Source organism: Pyrus communis, chromosome 7, assembly GCF_963583255.1.
Source record: "Pyrus communis chromosome 7, drPyrComm1.1, whole genome shotgun sequence".
Lineage (NCBI taxonomy): Eukaryota > Viridiplantae > Streptophyta > Magnoliopsida > Rosales > Rosaceae > Pyrus > Pyrus communis.
In genome coordinates, this window is record NC_084809.1 from 7,604,700 (window position 1) to 7,631,318 (window position 26,619).

A 26,619-nucleotide genomic window follows, 5' to 3' on the forward strand; every position below is an offset into this window, starting at 1 on the left:
ATTTTACATTCAAGGCACTCCTTGTTAATTTATGTTTTTTAATCTTCTTCAATTCTTTTGATCCGATGCCTGAAAATTAACAAAGTATAAGAAGTAAAAACCGATGTATGGATGACACCGCCCATTTTAAATTGGTGATGTTCATTAGTGAGCGCCAACCCGCCGGACAATCAATAACATCATCCCCAATTAGTCCTTATAGTACTAGATAACAAAATCTACCAACTTAAACTTTCCATTTTCAGCAGGGTAGCGATTTTCACACTCCATTTTATACATTCGCAGTCATCGCTCTTATTTTCGTGCTATAAAAACTAGAGAATTGCAGAATAGCCAAGATGAGAGAAGTGCAAAAAGGCCAAAATGGAGTGTGTGAAAGTCGCTACCTTTTTAGAACAGAAGCATCCCTTCGAACAACCAACAAAAAATAAGGTGACAACATACGACTGCTTCTGAAAATGCTACACTCTGCTGTTCTCAACAAAATGCCATCTAATCCTCTCTTTTCTCCTTTCTCTACATCCTCCTCTTATATAGTCAACATTTGAAAGAATCAAATAGAAAATTTAGTCTGTATACAGAACAAATACACATCAATCTGGCAAGTCTCATTTTCGCCCGGTCTTCCACTTCTTGACCGGAAACAAGGTCACCTTTCTGCCAGAATTGTTAGCTCTGCCTTCCGAAGATCGTAACATTGAAATCGTTACCGGTGGAGGATCTTTGTGTCCCTTTTCATCCACATATGGTTTCACCTCAAATGCACCTCTAGTGAAACCTCTGGCAACCTGAAAGGGGTTTATGCCTCTGAGAATCAGTGAATTTCAATGCAAATCATGAAAAAGCAAGTCGATCCATTAACCAGATGCGTGTATCAGCTACAAAGTACGGGGCAAGAAAGTTGAGGTCGTGTTTGTTTACTAATGGAACCGATAAATCTAAGGTTTCTCCTAGCAGCTAAAGTTTCAATTTAAACCATTATTCGCTTATGCATTTCACATACCACACAGGACATTCATACCATCCTCAATATTGAACAGAAACTGAAGAATTGGGATCAAGAATACCCGTCGGTTTTACATACCTTTAGTAGAATCCAGACTTTGAGGGAACTGCTCAAGAATGCAAGTCTTGTCCTTTTCCCAGAGGTTAGGTACTCACACATGTGATGGTCAACTCTCAGAATAAACTTCGGCCAGGATTTGGGGTTCCCCGGGTCCGGTCTCTCTTCCATCATCGCCTGATAGAAGTTCAAGAAGTATTAATCTTTCTGTTCGAAAGGCACATTTAACAGTTGAATGAACTAAAATTATATGGTACATGTTAAAATGGCTGTAAAGCCCGCTAGCAGGATTTCAATTCTAGAAAGAAATAATTTTCCGCCAATTATAGTAAAAGGAACGTATAGTAGTCTGAAACTTCACTTACAAGTAATCGAGAAATCTCTTGTTCAATTTTGGAGAAGGAGGTCTCTAATGCTTCTACTCTCCCAGTGGCATGACAGCAAGCACACGGTTCACTGATCATAAATGTCACACTAGGTCGTACCTGTCAACATGACAATCATTCATCACATAAAACAATTAACCTTGACTGAGCTCGTCAAGCATTGTGCGAAGATTCGCCGGTTAATATATAAATCTTGAGAAGATTGTCATGTTGCCCTCTTGACCTAAATTTCTAAATGTTTAATAATCTATACGTACATTTGCAATTTCAAGCAACCATCTAGCCAACCTCGAATAGTTGGGATGGTGCTCAATTGCAAATCTTCTTCAAAATTACTCTCTTTAAAATTTTACTGAATTAAAAGCAAGGAGAAAATTGTGATTTGCAATAATGCAACTTACTCGCTTTCTTGTTATTTCCATAAGTCCATGCCTAGACAGTTCAGAGACTTTAACCATCGATCTGTCTCTCTCCACAGCCTTCTTAACTTCTTCATACACCAATCTCTTGTTTGCTGAAAATAAGGCAATGCCAAACAGGAATCATAAACAAATATAACTTCCTCAAAATAAAATGATAAAGAATTCAGAAATTTTTATGTTTTATGTACTTTAATTAAATTGCCTCCTTTTTCCCATAAAAACATGAAGTTCAGTGACTTTCTATCTATCCTAAGAACCAAACCAGTTATGCTCATGCCTAAATATGTCAATAGCACTTCCACAAACCCACAAGAGAGGGAGACTTCGACTTACACTCATCAGCCATGTCAATGAAATCTACCACGATTATGCCACCAATATCTCTCAGTCGTAACTCCCTTGCAATCTGAAACACATTATTCTCTGTCAAACAAGTACTGCAAATCTTAAAGAATCAGATGGAAGAATACATCTATCTTAAAAGCTTTGAAATAAAAATAAAGCATCTTTCGGAAGGCAATCAAGTATTAGTTGCATAAACATGGTAATATGCTTCGTTGCCATCTTACAAGTCACAGCTGAGTATGCTGTTGCCTAGCAAGAAATATACAAGTTGCCAATCCGTGCAAGGCAAACAACGTCCAAAAGTGGTGATTATAGTTCACATGTAGCATACCTGTTTAGCAGCTGCAAGGTTGACTTCTAAAATAGCTTTCTCCTGTGAATTTCCATGACCAAACATCCCATGTCCTCCATTCACATCGATAGAGACTAATGCCTCAGTTTGCTCTATCACTAAAGAACCTCCATTAGCCAGTGGAACCCTGTAAGGCAAGAGATGTAAACATCAGCAAAAATACTCAGCTAATTCTTCTCTCTGCACCCTCACAGCAACAAAAGGAAAAACAAATATAAAGGACCAATGAAGTGAAGAGACCATGGAACAAACATTAATAAATGGGTCGATAAGCATCACCAGTGTTAGAAAATGTGACAACTGAGAGCATAAGCAATATTCCCGGCCCCTCACCTTTTACTGAGCATGTTGTTGATCTCTTCTTCTATGTTAAATTCATCAAAAAGAGGAACTCTTTTGTTGTACAACTCTACTCGATCACAGAGATCAGGGGCAATCTCCTGAAGGTAATTGCTAACCTGGAAAGCATAGAAATAACTGACCTTAGTATTTCATAGCAAAATAATAACTTCAGTAAAAAACTAGTGATTACACTGTTGCAGTTAGAGAAAGATCATGAAAGATATAGAAGCAGATACAGTAATTTCAATTTTCCCCTCTCACTATGAGTAATTCTGACCCCATTCATCAATTACGATCCAACTACGCCACACACATTTGTCTCATTCTAAAAAATTCATGAGAGTTTCTAATCTACTAAAATATTCCTATATGGTTAGGCCATACCTCATGATATGTTCTGGGAGAGTCAACCACCATTTTTTCAACCTGAAGCAGCCACAAGAAAGGGATAAGACTGCAAAATTTTTGTAAAATTTGATGAGAACAAAATAGCAGATAATGAAAAACAATAGACAGAATGACTTTGATATAAATGATATAAACTCACTGTCTCATTAAAATAATCCTGGACAACTGAGAGTGTCTGACCCATTGCCCGATGCAGAATGACAGGAATGGCCCCTTCCACACCTTCATCTGCAGCAAGAGCTGCAGATTTTGCATGTTCTGTAATGTTTTTCCAAGTTGAAACAAGGCCTTCCAAATCCTTTTGCAGTTCCTCTAAAGAATGACCAGCAGCAACAGTTCTTACCGTCAGACCAAAACCCGGAGGCTGCAAAGTTTTTGCTATGACTTTTAATCGTGTACGCTCAACACCGCCAATTTTTTTGGAGATTCCGATTCTATCACAACGAGTTAACAATATCTGCAAGCCAAAGGACTCAGAGGCGTTATATATTCATAATAATAAAGAATAAGGAAAATTTAAGGAGGCAAAGGCTGAATCAAAACATACCCAGAATCTGCTTTTTAATTTTGGGTAAGCAGTCAGTGTGGGACCTTTTGAACCCAGCCCCTCTTTGACAACTTGTACAATAACTTTAGTGCCTTTCTGAACTCGGGCCCACTTATTCTCATTAGTCACAGTATTTGTATCCTTCTTATTCTGGAGATGAGACATTTGAGAATTGCTAGAACCATTTACGGCAACAGGTACAGCACTAGTTTCACCTTCTAGAAAATCAGCTTCTACTTCACCATAATCGAGTATACCACCATTCATGTTTTCCTTAACATCTGAAACATCAAATTCATCCTCAATATCATGCTCATCATCGTCATCGTCATTGTGCATTGATTTTACATAATCATTCTGAGAGCTGATTTCAATGACGTCATCAGTCGCTTCATAATCAAGTGACACACGCTCATTTTCGTAGGCAGTCACGTGCTCATCCAACATATAGTTGTTAACTTCACTTTTCTTTGTCCTTCGGAATGGAGGGAATATGAATGGTTCTCTGTTTTGTTTAATGTCCATAAGAGAGGGTCTAGAACTCCCAATATTTACAAATGCACCACCCATGTGGGGTACAAGTTTCGAAACCACTCCTATATACACGCTATCACACTGCACTGTACTTTTAACTGGTTCCAGTAGTAACTCAACCAATTTCCCATATTCTAGTAGAGCTATCCTTTGCATGGTACATATAGAAGAATTAATCAGTATAATGGTAGAAACAGGTTCCTTCGAAATTAGGTTATTCCTTTCTTCAGGCAACAAATCATCTGGATCGTCCAAATTTTCCGCACCATCTTTTATGCTGTCATTCTTTTTGGACATATCAGACCCCATCTTATCCTTAGACACAAGGCAGAAGAGAGGCGAATGGAGTAACCAGGGTTCCTCAACAGGATAATGTCTTTCAGTTGAAAAACTATTAGAAGTTGAGCCCCTCTGACTGCTAATTGCTATACGGTCGCCATCAGAGTACACATTATCCTCCATTGCTTCATTTAAGAATGGGTTCAACTCTAATAAGTCGCTACTGGAAATTAAGCCATCGTTAAGTTCGCCATCAGCGTACACCGTGCGCTTCTCCATAGGAAGATTTAAGGCTGGCCTGGATTCTATCATATCACTTATAAGGTATTTCATATTCTCATATTCATCTGTCAAACCACTGGAAGCATTTGAGTGTTCAGAAACATGTCAAGGAAAGAGATTGCATATACTATGGCATTACAAGGGAGATTACCTCTAGCTGGAGCTGAGAATAATGGTTGTATTGGAAGATATGCCTCCTCTATCCATGAACCCCATGAACTAATTGGAGACATTGTGGTATCGGTCCTCATCCATGAATCCCGCACTATAATTTTTCCACTTTGTTTGACAGGTAAGGGTACAGATATAGACAATTCAGGTCCAGGTCTCCAGGTAATGTCATATGAAGGCCACCTTTCCGTCTTTATGAAATAGTTATACTTGAAGTTGACACCACCATTAATCTGCCGAAAAGTAAAGGGTGAATAAGCGGACCTTACAGCATAATACAATAAAAATGCTCTCTGTGTCTCTCTTCATCTTTCCCTGGAGAAACATCTCTAGTTACTTCTATGCTAAAGGGGAAATCTTCAACTACTTATTTTATCATATTAGACACATGTGTATGGAATTTGTTGTTTGCTTTCATTTGTGCAAGTCACTATAACAAATAAACAAAACTCGTATTTGACAGATACTATAATTCATGCATCACTTCATGCTTCACAAAACCAACATAATCACGTGTTAATTTGCGCAGCTAGGCAAAATTACCTTGACTTCAGCCTTCCATAAGTTTGTATGTTCCATAGGAGACATTAGTATAGCAATCTCCGGCTCCCAGCAGCCAAGAACAGTAGGATCCCCAGTTATGTATAGAAATTGGCCAGCTTGTAGATCAGCCTCTATTGTCCAGACTATCTTGCACATTCCTTTAGAAGCAGCACTTGACTTTCCTGAGAAACCAGAATGTTCTAGATGCATAAGCCATTTTTAACAATAGGAAAGTACTTACTGAAAGGATGATGTGTAACATTAACGACATAGAAGTTTACGTTAGTACTAACTGGTAAGAGGGACATTCTCTTACAATCCTTGTTTCTTTTTTGAGTTAAAAAAAGAGGTTACGTATTTGCTTATTATAGGTAGAAACAAGACTAGGAATGATCACCGTGGAAAGGAAATTTTCAGATTAAAATGCTATTGCTCAGACCAGTGAAGCATATTGCAAAGGAAATTCTCTGATTAATTCTTTGCATTTTCATAGTTGTGTCTGAACATGGATGAGGATGATAAGTCCTATCAGTAGACAAAATACTACTTAAAATCCATCTTATTTTCCGCCAGAGGGTGGGGTGTAGGTTGAAGTTCTCAAACCAAACAAAGTAATGAGCTTAAAATGAACTAATGCAAACCTAACACACAAGGAAATGGTATCAAGGATGTTCAAAAACAGTACAGTTGTGTTACCTTTCTCCATGGACATCATAGGAGAACTCAGGAAAGAACTATGCTTTGCCATACAAAGAGTGAATCTGAACGCATTTCCGAGGGGTAAGTGATGGCATGTATACCTGCTTTTATACCATTATGTATTATATACATCAAAGTAGGAAGACAATTAGACTTAGCAAAATTATTTTTTGAAGCATTTCTATGTAATTTATCATCTTCTTTTGAGCACAAATGCTGAAGTTTCCATAGAATGCACAAATACAGGTAGTGGAACAACTACAACTGGTATTTGAATAGCATTTCATCTATCCCAAGATGTTCTCATTGCATCCAAGGATAGGGGTCGAGTGACTACTAATATTGGAATTTTCATTCCAACCAATGCCTACCGCTCGAGATTAAACAAGCAAACATCTTTCATATTCCATTTATCCTGTGCCTCATGCTTTCTATGTTTTGATTAACCAGAAACATGAATATCATTACATTGGATAATGAACAATTATTCTGGAATTAATATGATTTAGCTCGTGTTTAACTACATATTGCAGCGGTAATAAATCTGCTTCAAACTAAACACAATTCCCCATCTAGAGAACACTGACTATAATTTCCAAGTGTATGCTGACATACGTTGCGAGTAGAGCAATGCTGAAAACGAAAAAGACCCAAATAAAACCCGGTCCTCGAACATCGAAAGACGCAAGCCTTCGCACTCCATAGCCACAAATCCATTCAATTCAATGTGCTTACATAGCAATTCATTCGAAACCAATAAAACCCAAACAAATTCAGAAGCAGAAGACAGTAACAAAACTTGAATTCGAAACGTACGGCGACAAAAACCTCAGGCTGACGGAGCTCCGAACAAGCCAAGAGGAAGAAGAGGGAAACTGGGTATGTTTCGTGAGCAGGTGGTGGTGGCGCCGAAGACGAGCGTGATATTCGGGGACGCCCATGAGCCGCCGCGACCCCAGTGCCTCAGTGGAGCAGGGGCAGTGAAAAGCCATAGAGGGCGGTGCTGGGTTGGTAAATTAGGACTTGCAGAAGGGGCAGTTCCGTCATTTGATGGGTGCCGAGCTTCAAAGGCTTCAGCTTTGGGACTGTGGAGGATAATGGAAAGTGGATAGAACGAATTCTGCTGCTTGTGAGCTGTGAGAAGAAGATAGAATGACATGGGCTTGCGGGTTGCTAGTGTTTTTGGCTTGGCGCCTTGTCTCGCACGTGTGAGTGTGTGGATGGTTTTGCAATTATTTTTTTTTTTTTTTTTGAAGAAGAAAATAATTTTAAATTTTATAGACTTAAAAACGTAGTATGTTAGATTGTCTGGTAAGAGAAAATGTTTCTTTTTTTGCGGATACATAACATATTATATGTTGTCAAGCTATGAATGAGACATCACCTAATTAATAATTTGGATTGACAGTCTGACAACATAACATGTTAGATTGTGTAGCAATAGACAATTTCTTATAGGGTATAAAAAATGTTAGTTGTCAAGTTACGTTGAGACATCACATCACTCTCTGTTCGTTAATTCAAATTGACAATTTAACAATATAATATATCAAATTATTTAACACCACGGACTTTTTCTCAACAAATGATCATGATGTGTTTCAAGTTTAACCCTACTTTCTTGTCACTGTTTTTGTCAAAATGCAATCGTGTGGCTTTAGCAAGAACAGTTCCATCAGCTTGATCATTCCATTGATGACAACATGAACTTCCGCAAAATAAGTTGAATCCTAAGTTAGTTGTCTTGGTAGAACACTTCCAACACCAAAATAAATGTTTTCCACGTTTTGGTGTTTTTGACAAAAATAAACTCAAATGCTTTGATTTACAGGGAGGAGGATATGAACTTGGGCACAAGGGGGATGGGGCGGGAGCATTGTTTTAGTCAACTGGCCCAACTCACGAAATGCAAACGTTTCACATTATTAACATTGTACATTTTGGGTTGAAATATATAAATAATTTAATCATACATAAAAATAAAAATAAAATATTGTTAATATTAAACATCGATCTGTATCAATTTATTATTCAAGTGAATAGTAATTGCCCGAATCCACTCCTAAAACCATGAAAATAGGTGGAAATACTCTGTAGCAATGAAGATAAACTTACTTGGGAGGAAATTTCCCTAGTGAAAATTATAGTCAAATGTGGCTACTTCACATGAAAGATGTAAAAACCATTTTCGTACTGCCATTGTCTAGTGGCATGCCACGTCATCAATTAACTGTCCCTAACAGAAAAGCTAATGAAAGTACAAAAGTGTCACAACATTCAAACTTTAGATATAAAAGTGGAACGAAAAAAAAAATTTAAGTACGAAAGTTAAAATTTCACGATACTTGAGATAGTAAAGTTAGAATAACCCATAAAATAAAATACAAGAGCTGCAATAGGTAATAAAAATAGAGTTCGCTCCATTAGAACAGAAAACCAAAGTACATACATTAAAATTCATAAGATAGAGAAGAAAAGACCCGCAACCAACTTTGCACGACCAACTCAGCACTGTCCTTTCTACTTAGCCTAATTAACATTTCAAGATACAGTTCATCACAACAACAAAATTCAAGTCGAACACGAGGCTCCCTACTACTTTGCCATCGCCAAGAGAAACAAGGACAAAACGGCACCTTTCTTGTCCAAGTACAACATGTAGACGTTTTTGATGTTTTTCAATGCCATCATCACGCGATATCACTCTATCACCGAAGTACTCTTTCCTGAGATCCAGCAGCTTAGCCATTTCCAGTGCATAGGCTCATACAGGCCTTGGGTAAAAGTACATCTCAAACGATACACTGGATATAAGTGATTGGAGAAAAACATAAGAGCACGCACATGCATGTACACAAGATAAGGTAACTGAATCAGGATGAATAAAATCTATACAATCTCATTTTCCGTCAGAAGCACGCTACTAAAATGAGAAAAACAGAAGTGATAAACTGATTAAAATGAGTTATAATCATGTAGAACTGGAGGGAACAAACAACACCTCCCAAAGGTGGGTGCATACCATGAAAATTTAAACACTAATCGTGTTATAAAAGCAAAAACACGTGAAGGAAAAGCATAACATACCTTCCAGAGTCTCTGTCTGGCTCTATGGCCAGAGGCTGGTCGCCTCCCTTGACAGAAACAAGACTTTCTGCATAAAGAACAGCTTGGATATATAGTGGGTTTTCAATGCCATGTATAGGAAGGTATTTGAGGTTTCGAGTGCGTAGGTTATAGGAGACAACGTCCCCATCAGTGGCCGCCAGAAGAAGCTCGTCATTCTTCCAAAATATCAATGGAATCTCAATCCTTGGTACAGATTCGATTGTTAAGCGTTTCTTACTCCATGGACTTTTTACCCCATCACTAGAGTCATCCATCACCCATATATCAAAGATAGAAAGTCCAGTTCCTTCATCTTTGCGGTAGCAGAACAAAGCAATGGATTCCTTCCATATTGCAAGACTGCAATTCCATGCAAATCTTTCCAGAGAATCATACGGAACTGGTATCTTATCAAATACCTCCTCACCCATATCAAATGTAAGGATGAAATCATTATTTTTTAGATCAGTAGCAAACCAATGATAAACACCCTTGAAGTAGACATAAAAAGAAGGTGTCCAGATGACAGAAAAATCGATCTCAAACTTGACCTCTCTCCAAGAATCAACACCTAAAGTGTATACCTCTGCTATTCTAGGCCCCGGCAAAAATTTCACAATTCTAACAACCTTGTATGCTTTAGCTTTGGAATCATACCCAAATCCAACGGCATTGGTAATGGTATCCACTCTATCAGCAACATCTGGTTCTGGGGGAGGCAGGAGAAGACAAGGCTGGGGAAGAAGCTGAAATTCCATGATCGCTGGATTGACTAAACCAATATCCTCGGGACAAAAGTGAATACTTAGACAGAAAATCCCATCACAGTAACCCACAATTTCAAAATTAGGGGAAGATACACTCAACAAAGGATACGCAACACTAAGATCCTCAACACAGTCATCACTATCGCTAAAATCCTCTGAAACATTAAGCAATGACAATAAAACGTGCTTCCTATGATCCCTCAGATTGTTAACAGTATGTTTTACAACAATGCTGGTGGAGGAATCTGATTTCGAATTCGAGTTAGAAAGGTGACTTGCCACAAAGCCAGGACTATCAATTAGATCACGCCACAACTTACGGACACATTTGAATCGCATCAAGGATTTAGGTGGCAATCGAGACAAGATTTGCACCACCATATCATCCGTAAAATTACACGACTTTGCCATTAACTAATTAATTAATTTCTCCTCCTCTACTTTTCCTTTTATGCTTTTCAGCAAATTAAATAAGGCGGAGCAATGATGGAGCAAGATCAAGGGAACATCTTACCTTGGATTTCCGATCGTGCTGAGTCCAAGAGCAGGAATTTATTAAACTTCAAAATCCACTCAAATTCCTCTTTGGAGCGACTGAGATTCCTTCATTTCCAAACACTCATTGTTTCTTCCTTCCACTAGGCTCTGACTAGTCTCTCTGTTATAGTCAATGCTCAGTCATACTGATATTTCTCTCTAGGGTTTCTTCTTCTTCTTTCGCTGCTGTTTGATGATGGAACGGGTTCAGGCCTCCTTTGGACTTTTATAAGCTAAAAAGGAAAAAATATATTGTCCAAATGTGGGTGTCATTTATTATCTGTCTCGAGAACATACTTTACGTTACAAGTTACATCAAGAGAGAAGTGCACAATAACCCATATATATATATATATATATATAGGACATGATTTCCGCACACCATTTTCCTTTTTTTGCACACCCTAATTATTTCTGGGTATTATACTAAATAAATCCAAAGGAGAACCAAGGAGCAGAAATAAACATAGTCTGTAGGTGGAGGAATGGGGTGTGCAGAAATCATTTCCCTAAATCAAGAGTAGTTTGACGATTTCCCACTAAATTAACATAAAGGGCCAATTTCCACATAAGGCCATGTTTCCCCGTACTTCATCTAACTTTCTATTGAAAATGTCACATTTAAAAAAAAAAAAAAAAAAAAGACACAATAATAAGATTAAGAAAGGAAATATAACAAACACAAAAGAAGATTCAATGACCAACATGTGACTTAATGGATGGAATTTGGGTAAATTTGAAGCTAGGGAGAAATTATCTATTCATAGTATTTTACGGAAAAAATTGGCCACACTAAAACTTTATGGGTAATATCGGCAATGGGGTACAGGTTAAGGGGGGAAATCGGCGAATTACTCTTCTTAAATGTATAGAGAAACCGAACTCAAGTGAAGCTCTAGGTTAGTGTCAATTGTGATTAATTGGAACAATGGAAAGTAAATGGACGAAAACATGGTGGTCAATAATCTGCAATGAGAGAATCTCTCTTGAAAAGATATTTTTGAAGCACTACATCCAACTAAAGGAGACGGAGAGAAGATAAATTTGGCTTGCCCGGTGTTCAGCATAATTATAAGGTTAGTGTTCTGCAGTTCTCCGTGGATCTGCTTAAAAAGCTTCCAGTAAAACTGCTTTCTAGAGAAGCATTTCCAAACGGACCATAGATGTACTAGTTTACAGGATTTAAGCCAGTCAGTGAAGAGTTAGTTTTTACTCACCCCATAACCCTTGTATAGCTTACGCCCCTCTAGATTGTGCCACATGTTTAAAAGACAAAACACAATTAGTCTAATGCATTTAATTATTTCTTACCAATAATTAAGCAATAAACTTACCATTCAAAACCCCACTGAGTGAGGTTTCAAAACATAATTCATTAAAATTACATGCTGAATGTTGTTGTTAAGGCCTTGCAAGGCATGATAGTGATTGGAATTGGGGCTCTTGACTTTATAATTGGTGCAGCTCTCTATTCATTCAGAAGCAGCAATCTGTAATGGAAAGAGATCAAGAGTTTGTCATTGAGCAAATTTGACACCGTATTCTATATACAAGGCTTACAAGCTCAAAGTAGCCACTCTTCAGCATCCTAATTTTGAGACAACATAAAAAATTCATATGATCACCTATCAAATTTGCCCCACCTAGTCAGAAATCATATTGCTATTTAGCCTAATGAAAAATTCAAAAGTTAGTTCACATCAAAAACGACATTCACTACTTTTATTTATGAGACAATGATGCCCTATTAAATGGCGGCTCAGTTTACTCTCGAGGATTGCTGATTAAGTAAGCTCGAGAGGAATGGGTCTAAACTAGACAAGAGGTGTAAACTATTCAAACTATGCACAAGAAGGATATGGTTAGTGCTTACAAGGAACTTTCTCTTCAGGTTGCTTTCGGTTGCACAACTCCGACATCAGATTATATACTTCGTGGCTTAGTGTTTGGATCTTCCCCCGGGGAAGTGGATGGTCGGAAGGGCAAGTCTTGTGAAGTTGCCATTGCTCCACTGGCCCTGCCTTGACCTCTTCCTCTTGTCACAGTTTGCGAATACGATGGCAATGCAGCAGATTGCTGAGTGAACTCCATTCACCTTGATCATGGCATGGCCTGACTACCTCTTCCTCCCCACACCTAAACCCTAACAACAATATCAAACTAAGCCTTAAGTTAACAAAGTAGATTATGCATGTACGATTTTCTCAGTTACTGCTCGAGAAGAGGATGCAAATTGAGTTTCATCGCCTTTGCCTGCGACTCTCCCATTTTCTCTGCCTATTGGTCTAACTCTTCCTCTACCTCTTCCCGATTGAATGAACAAGCAACGCTCGCTCGCTCGCTCTAAATTAGGGTTGTGATCATGAAATAAATGAAACAATAGGAAAGTGTACTGTATCACTTAAGAAATGACACCCAAAACGTCCTCCTCATCATCCTCCTCGCCACCAACAATATGCCTGACGGCAATGCGGGTGGAGGAACTCAAATTATTCGAATTTGAGAGGTGGCTGGCCACAAAGCGACTATCAACCAGATCACGCCAGGACTCGTGGACGCATTTGAACCGCATCAGCGGATTTAGGTGGCAACCTTGACAGGATTTGCGCCACCATATCATCCGACAATTTGCAGAAATTTGCCATTAATTAACTAATTAATGAATAATTAACTTGTCCTCCTCCTCTTCCTCCATCTCTACTTTCCTTTAATCTTGAGCAAAACAAACTGGAACGATGATCACTGAAACTGTTACCTTGATTTTCCGATAGCGTCGACAGCGCCGAGACCAGGAGGACCCACTCAAAATCCTCTCCGCGACGCGAGCGACTGGGAATCCTTCGTTTCCGAGCACTCCTCAGCTTCTTCCCTTCGTTCCTTCCGCTTGGTTCTGACGACCGTAGTCACTGTTTTTAGTCAACGCCAGTCAACGCATACTGACACTGACACTGACAATGCTCTGTACTCTGTAGGGTTTCTCTTCGTTTCCAAACACTGGTCTTTTGCTGTTTGCCGCCGTAAGGCTGGCGCTTTCTGTTTTGTGTAAACTGGTTCGGGCCCATTTCGGGTCGAGCATTTGGGCTTTTACGAACTAAAAACATTTGGAAGGTGGTTTTTTTTTTTCGGTCCGTCTCAATAATATTCTGCTTAAGTGCTTTCCGAATAGGTAAAAGCACTCCAAAAAATTTGAAGTGCTTCTTACAATATTTAGCGAAGAAATATTAAGTGTTTGCGGATTAGGAATATTAATTTTTTTTCTCGAAAGTAAGCAGATATTGAGTGCTTTCTTAAAGAAGCACACGTTGAATACTTCTCGAAACAAGCATTTGGATTTTTATTTACACACGTTTAAAAAAAGCACTTCTATTGGTCAAGAGAAGATATAATTTCGAGTGAAGCATCTAAGGGGCCCTTCAAGTGAAGAACTTGTATAACTCGAGTACACTGCTACAGTAGCGTGCGTGCATTTGAAGTTCTTTTGCAAACTATATCAGCCTGCGGAAGTACTCCAAAGTTAAAAACGCATGCATTGAAGTTCTTCCGAAAACCATATCAGCCTACATAAGTACCCAAAGTTAAACGCATGCATTTGAAGTTCTGCAAACTATATCAACGTGCGGAAGTACATCTTCTCCTGATGCATCCAGAACATCCTCTCCTTTGTCAAAGAGAGAAATAAATAAAGCAATCAAAAGAGAGAAATAAATAAAGCAATTAAAAGAGCTGCAATTTGACACTTGATGCATCCAGAACATCTTCTACTTTGTCATAAATCTGCAACCATATCCTACATACAAGTTCGGTATCCTACTTCCGAAACAAACATAAAAAATTCAATCCGCTATCAAATTTTCCTTCACCTAGTCAGCAATCGTCTTCTGTTTAAAAGTAATGAACGATTCAAAATTAAGTTCCACCTCAAATACGAGACCAGTGGTGTAAGGACAACACTGAACGAAACGAGAGGAGTGATTAGTATCTCAAACTATGCACAAAAAGGATGAAGTTAGTGCTGCTGCAAGAATAGATCATGTGGTTTTCATTTGCTTGACTGGGAACTTCTCTTCAGCTTGCTTTTGCCACATATAGTTTGCAGCTTCAATCCACTGTTTATTAACTAAAAACTTCTTCTCTTTGACCGCCCATTTAGACTTCTCTGTGCCAGCATCTCCCGAAACCACATGTGTCACCGATGGGTCCACTTGTGTCGAACAAGAGGCTCCCAACTGCTCTGCCATCTTCCAGAGAGGTTGATTTTCAGCCTCGACATTCGAAGGAAATTCGTGGCTGAAAACAATTTTACACCCCTTTAACACATCCTTCTTGACAGTTTTCAACACCTACAAAAATAGCATCCAGAAGAATCCATATTAAATATATGAAGCTAAAGGAAATAGTCATGTTTTAGTGGTTCTGAGAAGACTTGTTCACCTGTCTCACATCTCTTTCAACAAGATTATCCTCCAATTCCTACAAGATGGCCACCAACAATAGATTAGCACACAAAGAAAATGTAACTATTTGCCATCATATAGACATAAAGTGGTACTTACATGAAAGAACATGTTGTGGACTCGCTTAAGAACTTCAAGAACAGTTGCAAGAGCTCCTTCAGGTTCACTTTCGTCACTTCTCAACTCAGAAAGGGATTTACAGCGAAACCCAAATTGTTTACAGCTTGAACCGAAGAAATGATATCTTTCCATCAATATTAAATTGTCCTTGTGCTTTGTCCAGGCCTACAATAGTGGATATCAACATTGATAACCCTTCATAAGATAAACAACAAATTTAAAAGACCATTAAACTGATAACCAGGCATCTGCATCCAATCATAAAATTAGGATAAATAAAGATTTCTCTGGAAGCATATATATCTATTAAGCGATAATCAATGGGGTAACTATATGAACAATAAATCTGCGTCATAATGAGAACATGCTATGACAACAGCTTCAAACAAATCTCATCAAGGGCAGTTTTATTTAGACTCTAAACCTTCCTCAGTTGGCTCCCTTAATTAGTGCTATGAAAACAGCTTCAAACAGATCTCATCGAGGACAGTTTTATTTAGACTCTAAAATCAGTTGGCTCCCTAGATTTTATTTTAAAGTATCAGGAAATCCTTGATTGATGGACATGAAATTGCCAACCTAAATCTTCTAGACCTAACAAATAAAAGTGACACTTAAAATTACCACAAAGTGGAAACCACAAGGGGGCAACTTTGGGATTACAATAATCAAATTAACAAAATAATAAAAAGGTTTAGGTGGTTATGAATGCACTTCTAATTTTAAGTATCATCAAGGGAAAAGAAGTACTTACATTTTCTGTATCGTCAAGGATCACAACTGCATTATCTTGTCCAAGCACAATATCTAGACCTTTTTGATGTTTTTGCGTACCATCATCACGTGATATAACCCTATCCCCAAAGTATTCTTTCCTCGGATCAAGCAGCCTAGCCATTTCCAGCGCATAAGCTCGTTCGCCCATTGTGTATATGTACATCTCGAACATTTCACTAGCCTCTTTTAAAAATGTCCTAACAAAGGGCCTCAACTTGGTCATCATATGCATAATGTCTACTCTGAATAGGCTACCTTTTGAAACATCTACAAGTATCATATTGGAACCAGAGTTTGATGTAAGTAACTGGGCAAAAATAATAAGAGGATGAAAAGGCATGTACACATGATAAGACGTTCAATGAATTAAAACAAATAAAACCTAATCAACCTTGTTTTAAGCTAGAAACACGTGACTGGAAGCAAACGAACAACTTTGTAACTGATTAAAAGTAGAAACCTTTCTCTAGTTCGCAAAGTTTCAACAGGAACAGCATATGTATTTGTAAGGTAGGAAATATTCTTCTAAATTACTTACTTTGAAGATGTATAACAGGAGAGAGTACAACAGCTCACAAAGAAAAATGTATACACTAAAATTTAATAGCTAAATATGTTACAAAAGCAAAAACACAAGAAGGGAAAACATTACATACCTTGCAGAGAATCTATTTGACTATGTAAATATTCCTCATCAGCTGACATATGATTCAGATGGGTAGAATTAAGCAGTGTGTGATCCAGATCAAGGACCAAGTAAAGCTTCTTATGGCGCAACGACTTCTTAATGTCTGTTTTGCGTAACCGGTCAATTTCTTCATTATTAAGCCTTAATCCCTGCAATAGATACCAATAGATTAGGTAGTTATTCCACATATTATGAGCAAATGGATACATGAAAACGGTTGACTTTCTTTTTAAGAATAAGTTTATATTTTACATTAGGGATCAGTAATTCCTGAATTACAAGTTAAAGGTGACTGGAGTCGAATAATGCCTCTAGAATTGATTGTACGCATGTATGCTACCAATATTTAAGTAAAGACATACAAATTCTTCTATCCACCTCCACCAACCAGTCATCTAAAGGCGTACCTTGTGTATGTACCCAAATATCACACTAGAGTTGTCATCCACCGGCTGCCCACAGACGATACACATATCTCCAAATGAACCAGGATGAGTACAAATGTCCTCCTTCGTGGGTGCTTCTGCATATAGTAGCATGATGAATACAACATTTTGCGTTCAAGAGAAAAAAACAAGATGTGCACATATATCCTTTGAGATTTGAGCAGAAACGTTTTCTATGATGGAGGACATTCCAAGAAACTGATCATTTCCTTAGTGTCTGCCCAGTTAATTTTATGAAAAAGACAAGAAAACCCTTTCATCCCTTATATTGAGTTAAAACTATAACTAAACACAGAGGAGAAAATATGTTCAAGGAAGTATTAAACTCCATAATGACTACATCTAACTCTTCAGCTTTCATCAATCTAAAGAGTGAGACAAACAGACCAAAAGCCAGATATACAGAGTTAGAAAGAAAAGAAATTAAGCGCAATTGTAAGTCTACAGAACAAGGTCTCGCTACTAACAAAGTTGCTCATTATTAGAAACTTTTCTTGCAGAGCACAGAGTTGTAAGGGAACAACACGTAACAAACCAATCCAAAACACTATCCAACTGAGTCAAAATAGTTACCTGAGTGTTCTTCTACAAAAACTTCTGAAGTCGACCCAGGAATTTCCTCAGTGCTTCCAAACTCTACCTTACGCCTCTTTGCACTGCAAGGTAATGCACAAGTTGTATCTTAAAACCTTTGAACATACCCAACAGTTTTATAGAAACTCTGATATCTAATAAAAACTCATACACATTAAACATAAAAGAACAACGAATTTAGCACCTATTACTATCAATCTCGACGTCACAGTCATCATCAGCTTCTTCATCCGGTGAGGACCCCGGAGAACCAGAATCCAGGGCACTCTCAAGAAACCCGACAAAGTCGTCACTGCTAGACGAGTGTAGTGGTGAATCGGCAATACTCATCTAAATTATTCAGGCCAAAAGAAAACCCCTTAGCATATTTAAATTAACAGAAAACATAAAAAATTCTAAGAGCACGAATCGGAATATTAAACACTTTCTCAACTCTCTCGCAGCTCATTAATAATTATTAGCCAATAAACAACAATAATTGCCGGAATAAGCATCCGCATTATGATTTATGAGTACCCAAACCATCGAACAAGAAAATTTGTAAAACCAAAACATTGATAGAGCAAGTGATTAGAAAGCAGCTAAATAATTTCTTTCCCGAAATTAGGGTTTATGAAAAAAAAATCAGGCTTAGAAACGTTAAAGAAACGAGAAGGAACCAAGTAGCGAACATACCGCGACGAAGAATTCAAATTTGGGTGCGAGAACGAAAGCTTGGCGAGAGTGTTGGATGATGCGTTGGTGACAAAACTATACAATCAATCGATTGAAAGAAAATTGCAAGAAAAATAAGAGAGAAACCCAACAACTACAGAGAGAGAAGAAGAAGAAGGAGAAGGAAGAAAACCTGGGATTGCGATGGCAACGGGAGTGAGGTTGCAGATCGACGCGTGAGAGAGGCAGACCGAGAAGCGAGACCGAGAGAACGAGACGAAACACCCGACTAATACATTCTTAGGTACGGTATTGTATAGTCACGTTTTTTGTTTTGGATTATATTTTTCCTTATCCGAAGAGGTCACTTAGCTCTGGTGATCCAGTGATAAAAAAACGAATTATCTTTCTTAAAACTAAAAATTGGAAGCCTGGGGTTGGTAACATGGAAATCAAACTTGTGGTTAGATAAGGCTGAAATGCTTCTGTGAATATTTCTGAGCCCTCCAAAATAGTGGATAATGCCGCCAATTGTTCCCCTTGAAAAAAAAAAAAAAAAAAAGAGGTCACTTATTCTTGTTTTTGTAATTCAAAACAAAATTAATTAACATATTATTATTAATTATTTTTTTAAATAATAATATATGTGTTAAAATATGATTGATTCGATATTAAAGTGGGTATTATCGGACTAGTAGTACTCTTTTGAAAGATAAATTGGTATGTTACACTGTATAAAACAATATTGGGACCCAATTTAATTAATAAGAGTACTATTTTGTAGATTACTACATCAAACATCAAAATTCGATTATTTATTCTAAATAATCAAAGATTTCAAAAAACGCTATGGATGGGGGCATAAACTTTAACATCTGACATGGATATTATTTATAACAGTAATCTGATCGTTTATACGCGCTGCCAAATGAAGCTCAATATTCTCTTGGCGCACTAACCAGGAACGTTATTAAAGGTCAAGTTAAGCTCCAATATGCACAAATTGCAACTTTTACAAATAATCTTCAATATAAAAATAGGGTTTCCATTGCAAATAACTCATTTACTATTTCAAACTCCTTATTTGGAATTGAAATTCCACTTATATAAGGAAAAAGATTTCCTTTCTAGATTCCTCACATCATTCGGAATTGAAATACCACTTATATCTAGAGAGTCTAATTCCTCGACAATGAGAAATAGAAGTCTAAAATTCGTGTGAATCCCACTACTTTTTTTATTCACCAATATTTAATAAACACTGAAACACTCTGTAATCAGAATTCAATAGTAATAATGGCACTAAAGTAGAGTGGTAACAAAATACAAAATACACGATAAAACAGACACGTAATAAGACCGAAGTGAGTGGTAACAAAATACACGGGATGGGGTTTCTGTGGGCAGTTGAATAGCCTCAAGTTGTCTACACTCAAGAATTTGTCCTCCATTTTAGGGGTGGAATTTTTTGCCAAATTACCATACCAACCATACCATACCAAGGTTGTGCCAAAATATTTGTATCATTAGTAATGGTACAGTATTTGTACTATACCATACATTTTTTGTACGATAATGGTATTCAAAACCATTACCAGTGATATATCATACCGTACTACTATTATTAATATTATATAATTTATTTATTCATTTATATATAATTAGGTATTATTATCATTATATATGCACTTTATTTTTTTTTCCTAATCATTTATTTAATCATCTCACCATCTAACCTCTACTTTCCCAATAAAAAAAAAAAAAACCTAAACCTTCTTACTTTGCGAGTCTTCATCTTTTCACTCATCTAACCACCAATTTCATCTCTGTGCTCCAGTTTCGGCGACTTTCTCTCTTCGGAGTCCATCTCATCTTCTTCTTCATCAAATTGGGATCTTTCTCCACTTCATCTATCAAGTTAATTTTTGTACAATTTTAAAGAATGTAGAGAGGGAATTTAAGAATCTTTGTACTATTTTTTTTAGGGATATTGGATTCTTTCAACAATTTTTCTATCTATTTACTTCTTGTTTCTTAAATGAATCTCTATAAAATTCTCATAATTAAATAAAAAAGTTTTAGAAACCCAAAAGGAGTGATCAAAACACGTTTGGGCTTGAATTGGGTTGGAAAAAAAAAATTCAAATTTTGACTTAAAACAAAATGGTAATTACCATTATCATACTATATCAACCGAACTATCTGACATGCTGAAATTCGGTATATCGAAAGTTCGGCAAGGTAATGCTAATAGATTTTGTCATACCAAAAGTTTGATATGATAATTGGTACATAAGCTTGGGTACTGTAATCGTATTAATACCACCCCTACTCCATTTAACTTAGAAAAGTAGAATAAACACGTTTAGTAAAGCTATACAAAGAAAAAAGGACCACTACTATAACGTTATTTTCAGGCGGTCCTCCCTTTGATCCAAATCCAAAAGCAACATCTACATCTCTGTATTATTTTGTAGCTTTTTTTTTCCTCCAAGCAGCTGTTTCAAGCGCTCAATTGATGCTTCAATTATTAGGGTTTATTCCATTTTTTTCAAACCATTGAGAAGATATGGTCCTTCAAAGCCGCCTCCTAGTTTCAGTTCCTTGATGTTAACTTAAGGAAATGAAAACTCCATCCATAGATTCATAACACCTTTATTAAGAAAGAAACAAACTCCACCCTATATTTCATGAGAAAATCGGTCATATCACCGGTCACGTACACAACCTTGTATACAACCGGTAACACCCCGAGGAAATCAGTAATATCACAGTTGTATACAACCGGTAGCACACAAGTAAATCGGTCATATCACCGGTCATGTACACAAACATGCATGCAACCGATTACACACCGAGGAAATCAATCATATCACAGTTGTATACAACTGGTAGTACACGAGAAAATCGGTCATATCACCGGTCATGTACACAAACATGCATACAACCGGTAACACACCGAGGAAATCAGTCATATCACAGTTGTATACAACTGATAGTACACGAGAAAATCGGTCATATCACCGGTCATGTACACAAACATGCATGCAACCGGTAACACCCCAAGAAAATCAGTCATATTACAGTTGTATACAACTGGTAGCACACAAGAATCGGTCGGCTTTACAATATATGACTTGAAGTAGCAGGAAAGGAAATATCTCACTAAATCATGACACAAGTAAAACTCGAACATTTGATAAACACAACTCAGAGGCGAAAGTAGATATGTAGACTTGATAATATGTACATTAGTAAAAATGTTGGTCTCTGAGACTGATCGACATACTATCACGGTTTGAACTCGCACGTAACATAGTATAACAACACTATGGCAGGCGATGCATTCTTGTAAAGTACCTGTACATTAAACGCTGTACATGACATTCATCGCGATTTTCTTGCTTTGTAAACCCTTCACCAGAAGCAGGGTGCGTCCTCCTCGGGCATGAAAGGAGTCCTACAAAGAGGGCATGTAACGTTCCAGTAATTCAACCACTTCTCTAAGCAATTTTGATGGAAAATATGGCCGCAGGACAAGTGGTTGATCTTCGATTCAGGTTCAAACTCGGTCAGGCAGACTGAGCATTCGTGTTCCTGCTGCTTGACGCTACACACAGATTCGAACCGAATTGCTGGGATACTGCTCCTGATCTCCTCAATGTAACTAGCCGAGGGACTGACATGAAACTCAAATGATTCTGCGCGGTTTTCAGGGGAGTCTGCTAACGGCGGAGAAGATGATGAGAGACGGATACCAACTAATTGCAGGACTGATCGGATTATCCCTTTGATAATGGAGACTGATAAAGCAGTGTTTACTAAAAGCACACATAGAACACCTTCCGATGGAGATGGTAGACTAGAGAGACCCATGTGACCAAAACACAAGTTAAACCGGTTCGAATCGGATTGTCAAGATCGTTGAGGGGCAGTGGAACCAGAATGAACGGGCAGAGACGCGAAACGGGAGACGGATTATTATATCAATTTGATGAGTAAGAGTTTAGTCAAATGGAGATGAAAATGTCACCGAAATCTTCGTGTCATCCGACCTGCAATGCAATCAAGGAAAGTATTAGAATTTATACAAAGAAGATTGAACCATGATATCGAATTATCGATATCAAGCAGACCCTTCAGCATAAAAAGCTTAAAATTTCGCAGCGAAATTCTGATTTAACACAAATGATTATTTGATTGAAGCGATTTCATATTCTGTTCAAGAGAATTAACAAAACCGATCTGCAGCAATAACTGAACTTTATATCCTGGACTTTACAGAGAGCAGAACCAATTATTTCCTCAAACCCAACAGAGTTCTTAAAAACTCAGAAGATCAATACCAAATGGAAGAAAAGACACATAAAGCAAGCAACTTGATCTCACCCCACAACCCAATTTCCTAAACCCAACATACCCAGCAACCAAATGTATCATAAGATGACTTGAGATCTAGAATTCTTCAAATTAATCGTCCAAAAACCATTAAAAATGCATTCTTTTGATTACTAAACAGAAGAAATGAACAATTTGGAAAAAACCCAGAAAATAAAAATGAATAAATAAGCAGAAAATAAAAGTCTACAGCTTCAAAAATGGCTGAGAATTTAGACTTACACAGAGTGAGGCTTTTGGAGCTTCAAGCTTTTGGTCCTGACAGAAACCGAGTAACATCCAGAGGAGCTGAAGGAAGAAGACGAAGAGATTCTAGGGATTATAGGCAGCGGTCATACACATACAAATACAATCAGGTTAAATACATTTACAGTTTTTGTTTGACAATGGCTGCTCTGCACAATCAGTTCTCACCATATTTATACAAGAGAGCCATCCCACACCAAGGATTAGCGGCAACTTAACCAAGGTTCTCTAACCATGGTTACTTTATTTCAACATCCCCTTCTTCCGTTTACCCGCCTTTTTAACCTGTATTTCATCCCCCCCTTCCGTCTTTTGCGGACTCCATTTTTCTGTTAACCATGGTTACTTTATATCAACATCCCCTCCTTCTGTTTACAGGCTTTTTATAACCTGCTTTTCATCCCATTTTCATATCTCGGCTTTCATGTCTTGTTTTGGTAAACATTCTCTAGTTTTACTTGCCAAATTTATCTTCATGGAGCTTTGTGTTCGATTTACAAGTTCAAATTTTCTAGGTCAAAAATCTTTTCTGACTCTTTGGGTTTATCCATTTGAGTAACACGTTTTTTTCTAAACTTAATTGTCTTTAGTTTTAACTACCAGAAAGTATACATGTTTTTTGTGTGTGTGAACAAAATGCATATTTTTTTTAATATTACATAATTATTGTTTTGTCCTTCTTATATAAATATTGTATATCAAAAGTGAGAGTAAAATTGAAAAAATATGATTGTTATTATCTAAAAAAAAAAAGAGGGCAAAAATAGGAAAATTAGTGATATGGTTGTCATTTTGTCAAAAAGTACAAAATTAGTATTTTACCCTCCTCATGTCAAATCATGTATTCAAAAGTGAGGGTAAAATTGGAAGAAAATGGGACAAAAAGTTGACAAGTCATCTTCTCTTAATAGAATAGATAGATTTTTTTTTTAGGAAATAAGTTAAGATTTAATATTATTATGTGTGGTTTAAATAAAGGATGGTGCTTTTGTTAAAAAATATAATAAAATAAAATAAAGGATGGTGCTATCTACACAACTCATTTTACTTTTTACACATTACTTTCAATTCTGGGCACCAGATGGAATGACTTAAATAATATCAAAGGATAAAAATGGCTTTTTAGCTAAAATGGTCCCTCAGATTTGTTATAACTCTTCAGTCAAGTCACTAAGATTTGAAATCAATAGAATTGGTCCCTGAGTTTATCCACCATTAATCATTTTGGTAATTCCTTACAAATCTCTATTAAATACGAATATAATGACCAAAATATCCTTAATTTTTGTCAAATCATTTTGACACATTGTTTATTACATTTAGGGTATATTTGTCATTTTGATCCCTATTTAACATCCACGGAATGACCAAAATGATTGATGATGGACAATCTTAGGGACCATTTCTATTGACTTCAAATCTCAGTGATCAAAGTGATCTGTTATGCAAATCTTATAGACTCTTTTAGCTAAAAAACCGGATAAAAATTAACAAAAAATATGTGAGAAATAAAAATAATTGTGTGAATAGCACCACCATAAATAAATGGCCAAGTGTCAACAAGATAAGTCATGACGAGGCAACAAAGAATTTGAGTACAGAAAATCTGAACTCTCAATTTACCTACCCAGTATCACATGAGAAGGTTTTAATGCAAAGACGACGTCATGAAAAATTTCTTGGCTAAAGGGTGTGATTTTATTAACAGCATTAAGAATTATTGAGATATATCATCTTTTAACGATAGAATTTGTCTTAATTTCTAATTAAATGTTGTTCTTCGTGCCTTCGTTTTCTCCTTTTGCACTTGTTTCATAGTTAGAGCTCTCAAGTCTCCAAGTGGAGCCATGCAGAAGCTGATAAGCATGTCATGGCCTTGGCCCCAACCGCAGCAGCTCTTCCCCTCCTTTCCAACCCCACTCAACATACAAGAGATGCTAGTTTCGTTACTGCTTCAGTCTCAACTAATTTACTGAATCAAAAAATATAGAGAAGAAAACAGAAATTCGAAATCACTACCTTCCAAATCTCTCCTCCTCATTCATATTAACGAAAGAGTACTAGTAATGCTAAAAAGAGATCAAAATTTTAATTAAACTAAATGACATACAAGTTGATAATTAGATTATTACTTAATTGTTGATTAACGTGCTCATTTCTTGTTTGTGTCACGTCATTTGATTTGCAAATCTTGGCTAGAAATTTAGTCTCCCTAGCATTACAGGAAATGAGCACGTTTATCAACGCTTGAGTAATAATCCAATCATCAACTTACATGTCATTTAGTTTCAAAATTTTATTTACACATTTAGTCTTCCAAGCATTACCCAAATTTTAATCTGATATGATTGTGGATGATTGAGTATTACTCAAGTGTTGATTATCGTGCTTATTTCTATTGGTGAGACATCTTTTGATTTAAAATTTAGATAATGCTAGAGAGACTAAATTTTAAACTAAAATTTGTAAACTAAATGATGTGGTTCTTGATGATTAAATTATTACTTAAAGAGTTGATTAATGTACTTATTTCTTATTGGAGAAACACCATTTAGTTTATAAATTTAGTTGTCTTAGCATTATCCTTAAAAATTTGATGTTCCTAATATTATTGTTAACAACTACATGCATATTTTTCATATTTGCCTATCGTAACAAGAGTTGCACTATTTTCATTCACAATTGCCCAGGTTCCTAACCCAGAATCTCTTACAACGAAGTGATTTGTTAGAACAAATTATGTTGGCAAAGAAACTTGGAATTTTATCGTAAAATCAAAATTATAAGGAGCCCAATTTACTTATAAGTTTTTGTAAAAAAATTTCTATCAATAATATGAAATTTATTCTTAACACGTCACTTAAATTGTGATAAATTTTAGGGTAAATTACAAAAAAACTACCTCAACTATGGGTTGAACGACACTTTCATACCTCATCTTTTTAAAATGATAATGTCATACCTTAACTTACAAATTTGTGACAATGTTAGATCTCCGTCAAATTTTTTGTTAATTTCTCTGTTAAGTGCTAATGTGACTAGAGACAGGGTCCACTCACTAATCTAACTGGATTAAAAATAATTAAATATTATAAAATTATAAAATTAAGAATAAAAAAAACAAAAACAAAAAAAATTAAAATGACCTAGGGGTGCGGGCCTCCCCTTTCCTCCACCCACACCAACCTTCTTCTTCTCTTCGACAGCCTCTAAACTCTTCCATGTCCCCCCCCCCCAACCTTCCCCAACTCACCCCCATCCCTAACCTCTTCCCTTCCCCTGCCTTTTCGCATCCCTTTCGAACACAAACCCTAACCCTAATTCCCCATTTTCAAACAGAAAACCCCACCCTTCCCCACCTGTCCCCCCCAACCTTCTTCCACCACCCTTTCTCTCTATGGGCTACCTGCACGCTGCTTGTTTTGAACCGTGACGATCGGAAAATCTTCGATGCGTT

General features: G+C 36.9%; 4 protein-coding genes across 8 annotated transcripts; all 4 read right to left on the reverse strand.

Annotated features, from left to right (window-relative positions):
* Window positions 1-147: 147 nt before the first annotated feature.
* Window positions 148-7,527, reverse strand: LOC137739552 (ribonuclease E/G-like protein, chloroplastic). The gene is made up of 14 exons (XM_068479162.1): window positions 7,190-7,527; window positions 6,371-6,474; window positions 5,675-5,856; window positions 5,112-5,364; window positions 3,866-5,025; window positions 3,458-3,775; window positions 3,295-3,336; window positions 2,902-3,026; window positions 2,548-2,695; window positions 2,205-2,277; window positions 1,851-1,963; window positions 1,429-1,548; window positions 1,085-1,240; window positions 148-788 (listed from the first exon to the last, which is right to left on the reverse strand). Exons 1-14 carry the CDS (start codon window positions 7,363-7,365, stop codon window positions 609-611), a joined length of 3,150 nt encoding a protein of 1,049 aa, XP_068335263.1. The 5' UTR covers window positions 7,366-7,527; the 3' UTR covers window positions 148-608.
* Window positions 7,528-8,796: 1,269 nt separating this feature from the next.
* Window positions 8,797-13,774, reverse strand: LOC137740379 (F-box/kelch-repeat protein At3g06240-like). The gene is made up of 3 exons (XM_068480254.1): window positions 12,659-13,774; window positions 9,461-12,275; window positions 8,797-9,177 (listed from the first exon to the last, which is right to left on the reverse strand). Exons 2-3 carry the CDS (start codon window positions 10,657-10,659, stop codon window positions 9,138-9,140), a joined length of 1,239 nt encoding a protein of 412 aa, XP_068336355.1. The 5' UTR covers window positions 10,660-12,275; window positions 12,659-13,774; the 3' UTR covers window positions 8,797-9,137.
* A 744-nt stretch (window positions 13,775-14,518) lies between these two features.
* Window positions 14,519-18,857, reverse strand: LOC137739879 (RNA polymerase II C-terminal domain phosphatase-like 4). Of its 5 annotated transcripts, none has more exons than XM_068479611.1 (10): window positions 18,712-18,857; window positions 18,540-18,614; window positions 18,049-18,194; window positions 17,844-17,926; window positions 17,232-17,344; window positions 16,793-16,973; window positions 16,114-16,403; window positions 15,339-15,524; window positions 15,217-15,255; window positions 14,519-15,125 (listed from the first exon to the last, which is right to left on the reverse strand). In XM_068479611.1, the coding sequence occupies exons 3-10, from the start codon at window positions 18,192-18,194 to the stop codon at window positions 14,814-14,816; spliced, it is 1,350 nt and encodes a 449-aa protein (XP_068335712.1). In that variant the 5' UTR covers window positions 18,540-18,614; window positions 18,712-18,857; the 3' UTR covers window positions 14,519-14,813. The 5 variants fall into 5 exon arrangements, with proteins under 5 accessions (XP_068335712.1, XP_068335709.1, XP_068335711.1 ...); XM_068479608.1 differs by having other exon boundaries at window positions 17,232-17,347; XM_068479610.1 differs by having other exon boundaries at window positions 17,232-17,347; window positions 18,540-18,577; window positions 18,712-18,813.
* A 2,839-nt stretch (window positions 18,858-21,696) lies between these two features.
* Window positions 21,697-23,389, reverse strand: LOC137739744 (probable E3 ubiquitin-protein ligase XERICO). The gene is made up of 2 exons (XM_068479433.1): window positions 23,139-23,389; window positions 21,697-22,573 (listed from the first exon to the last, which is right to left on the reverse strand). Exon 2 carries the CDS (start codon window positions 22,392-22,394, stop codon window positions 21,936-21,938), a length of 459 nt encoding a protein of 152 aa, XP_068335534.1. The 5' UTR covers window positions 22,395-22,573; window positions 23,139-23,389; the 3' UTR covers window positions 21,697-21,935.
* Between the last annotated feature and the right edge of the window lie 3,230 nt (window positions 23,390-26,619).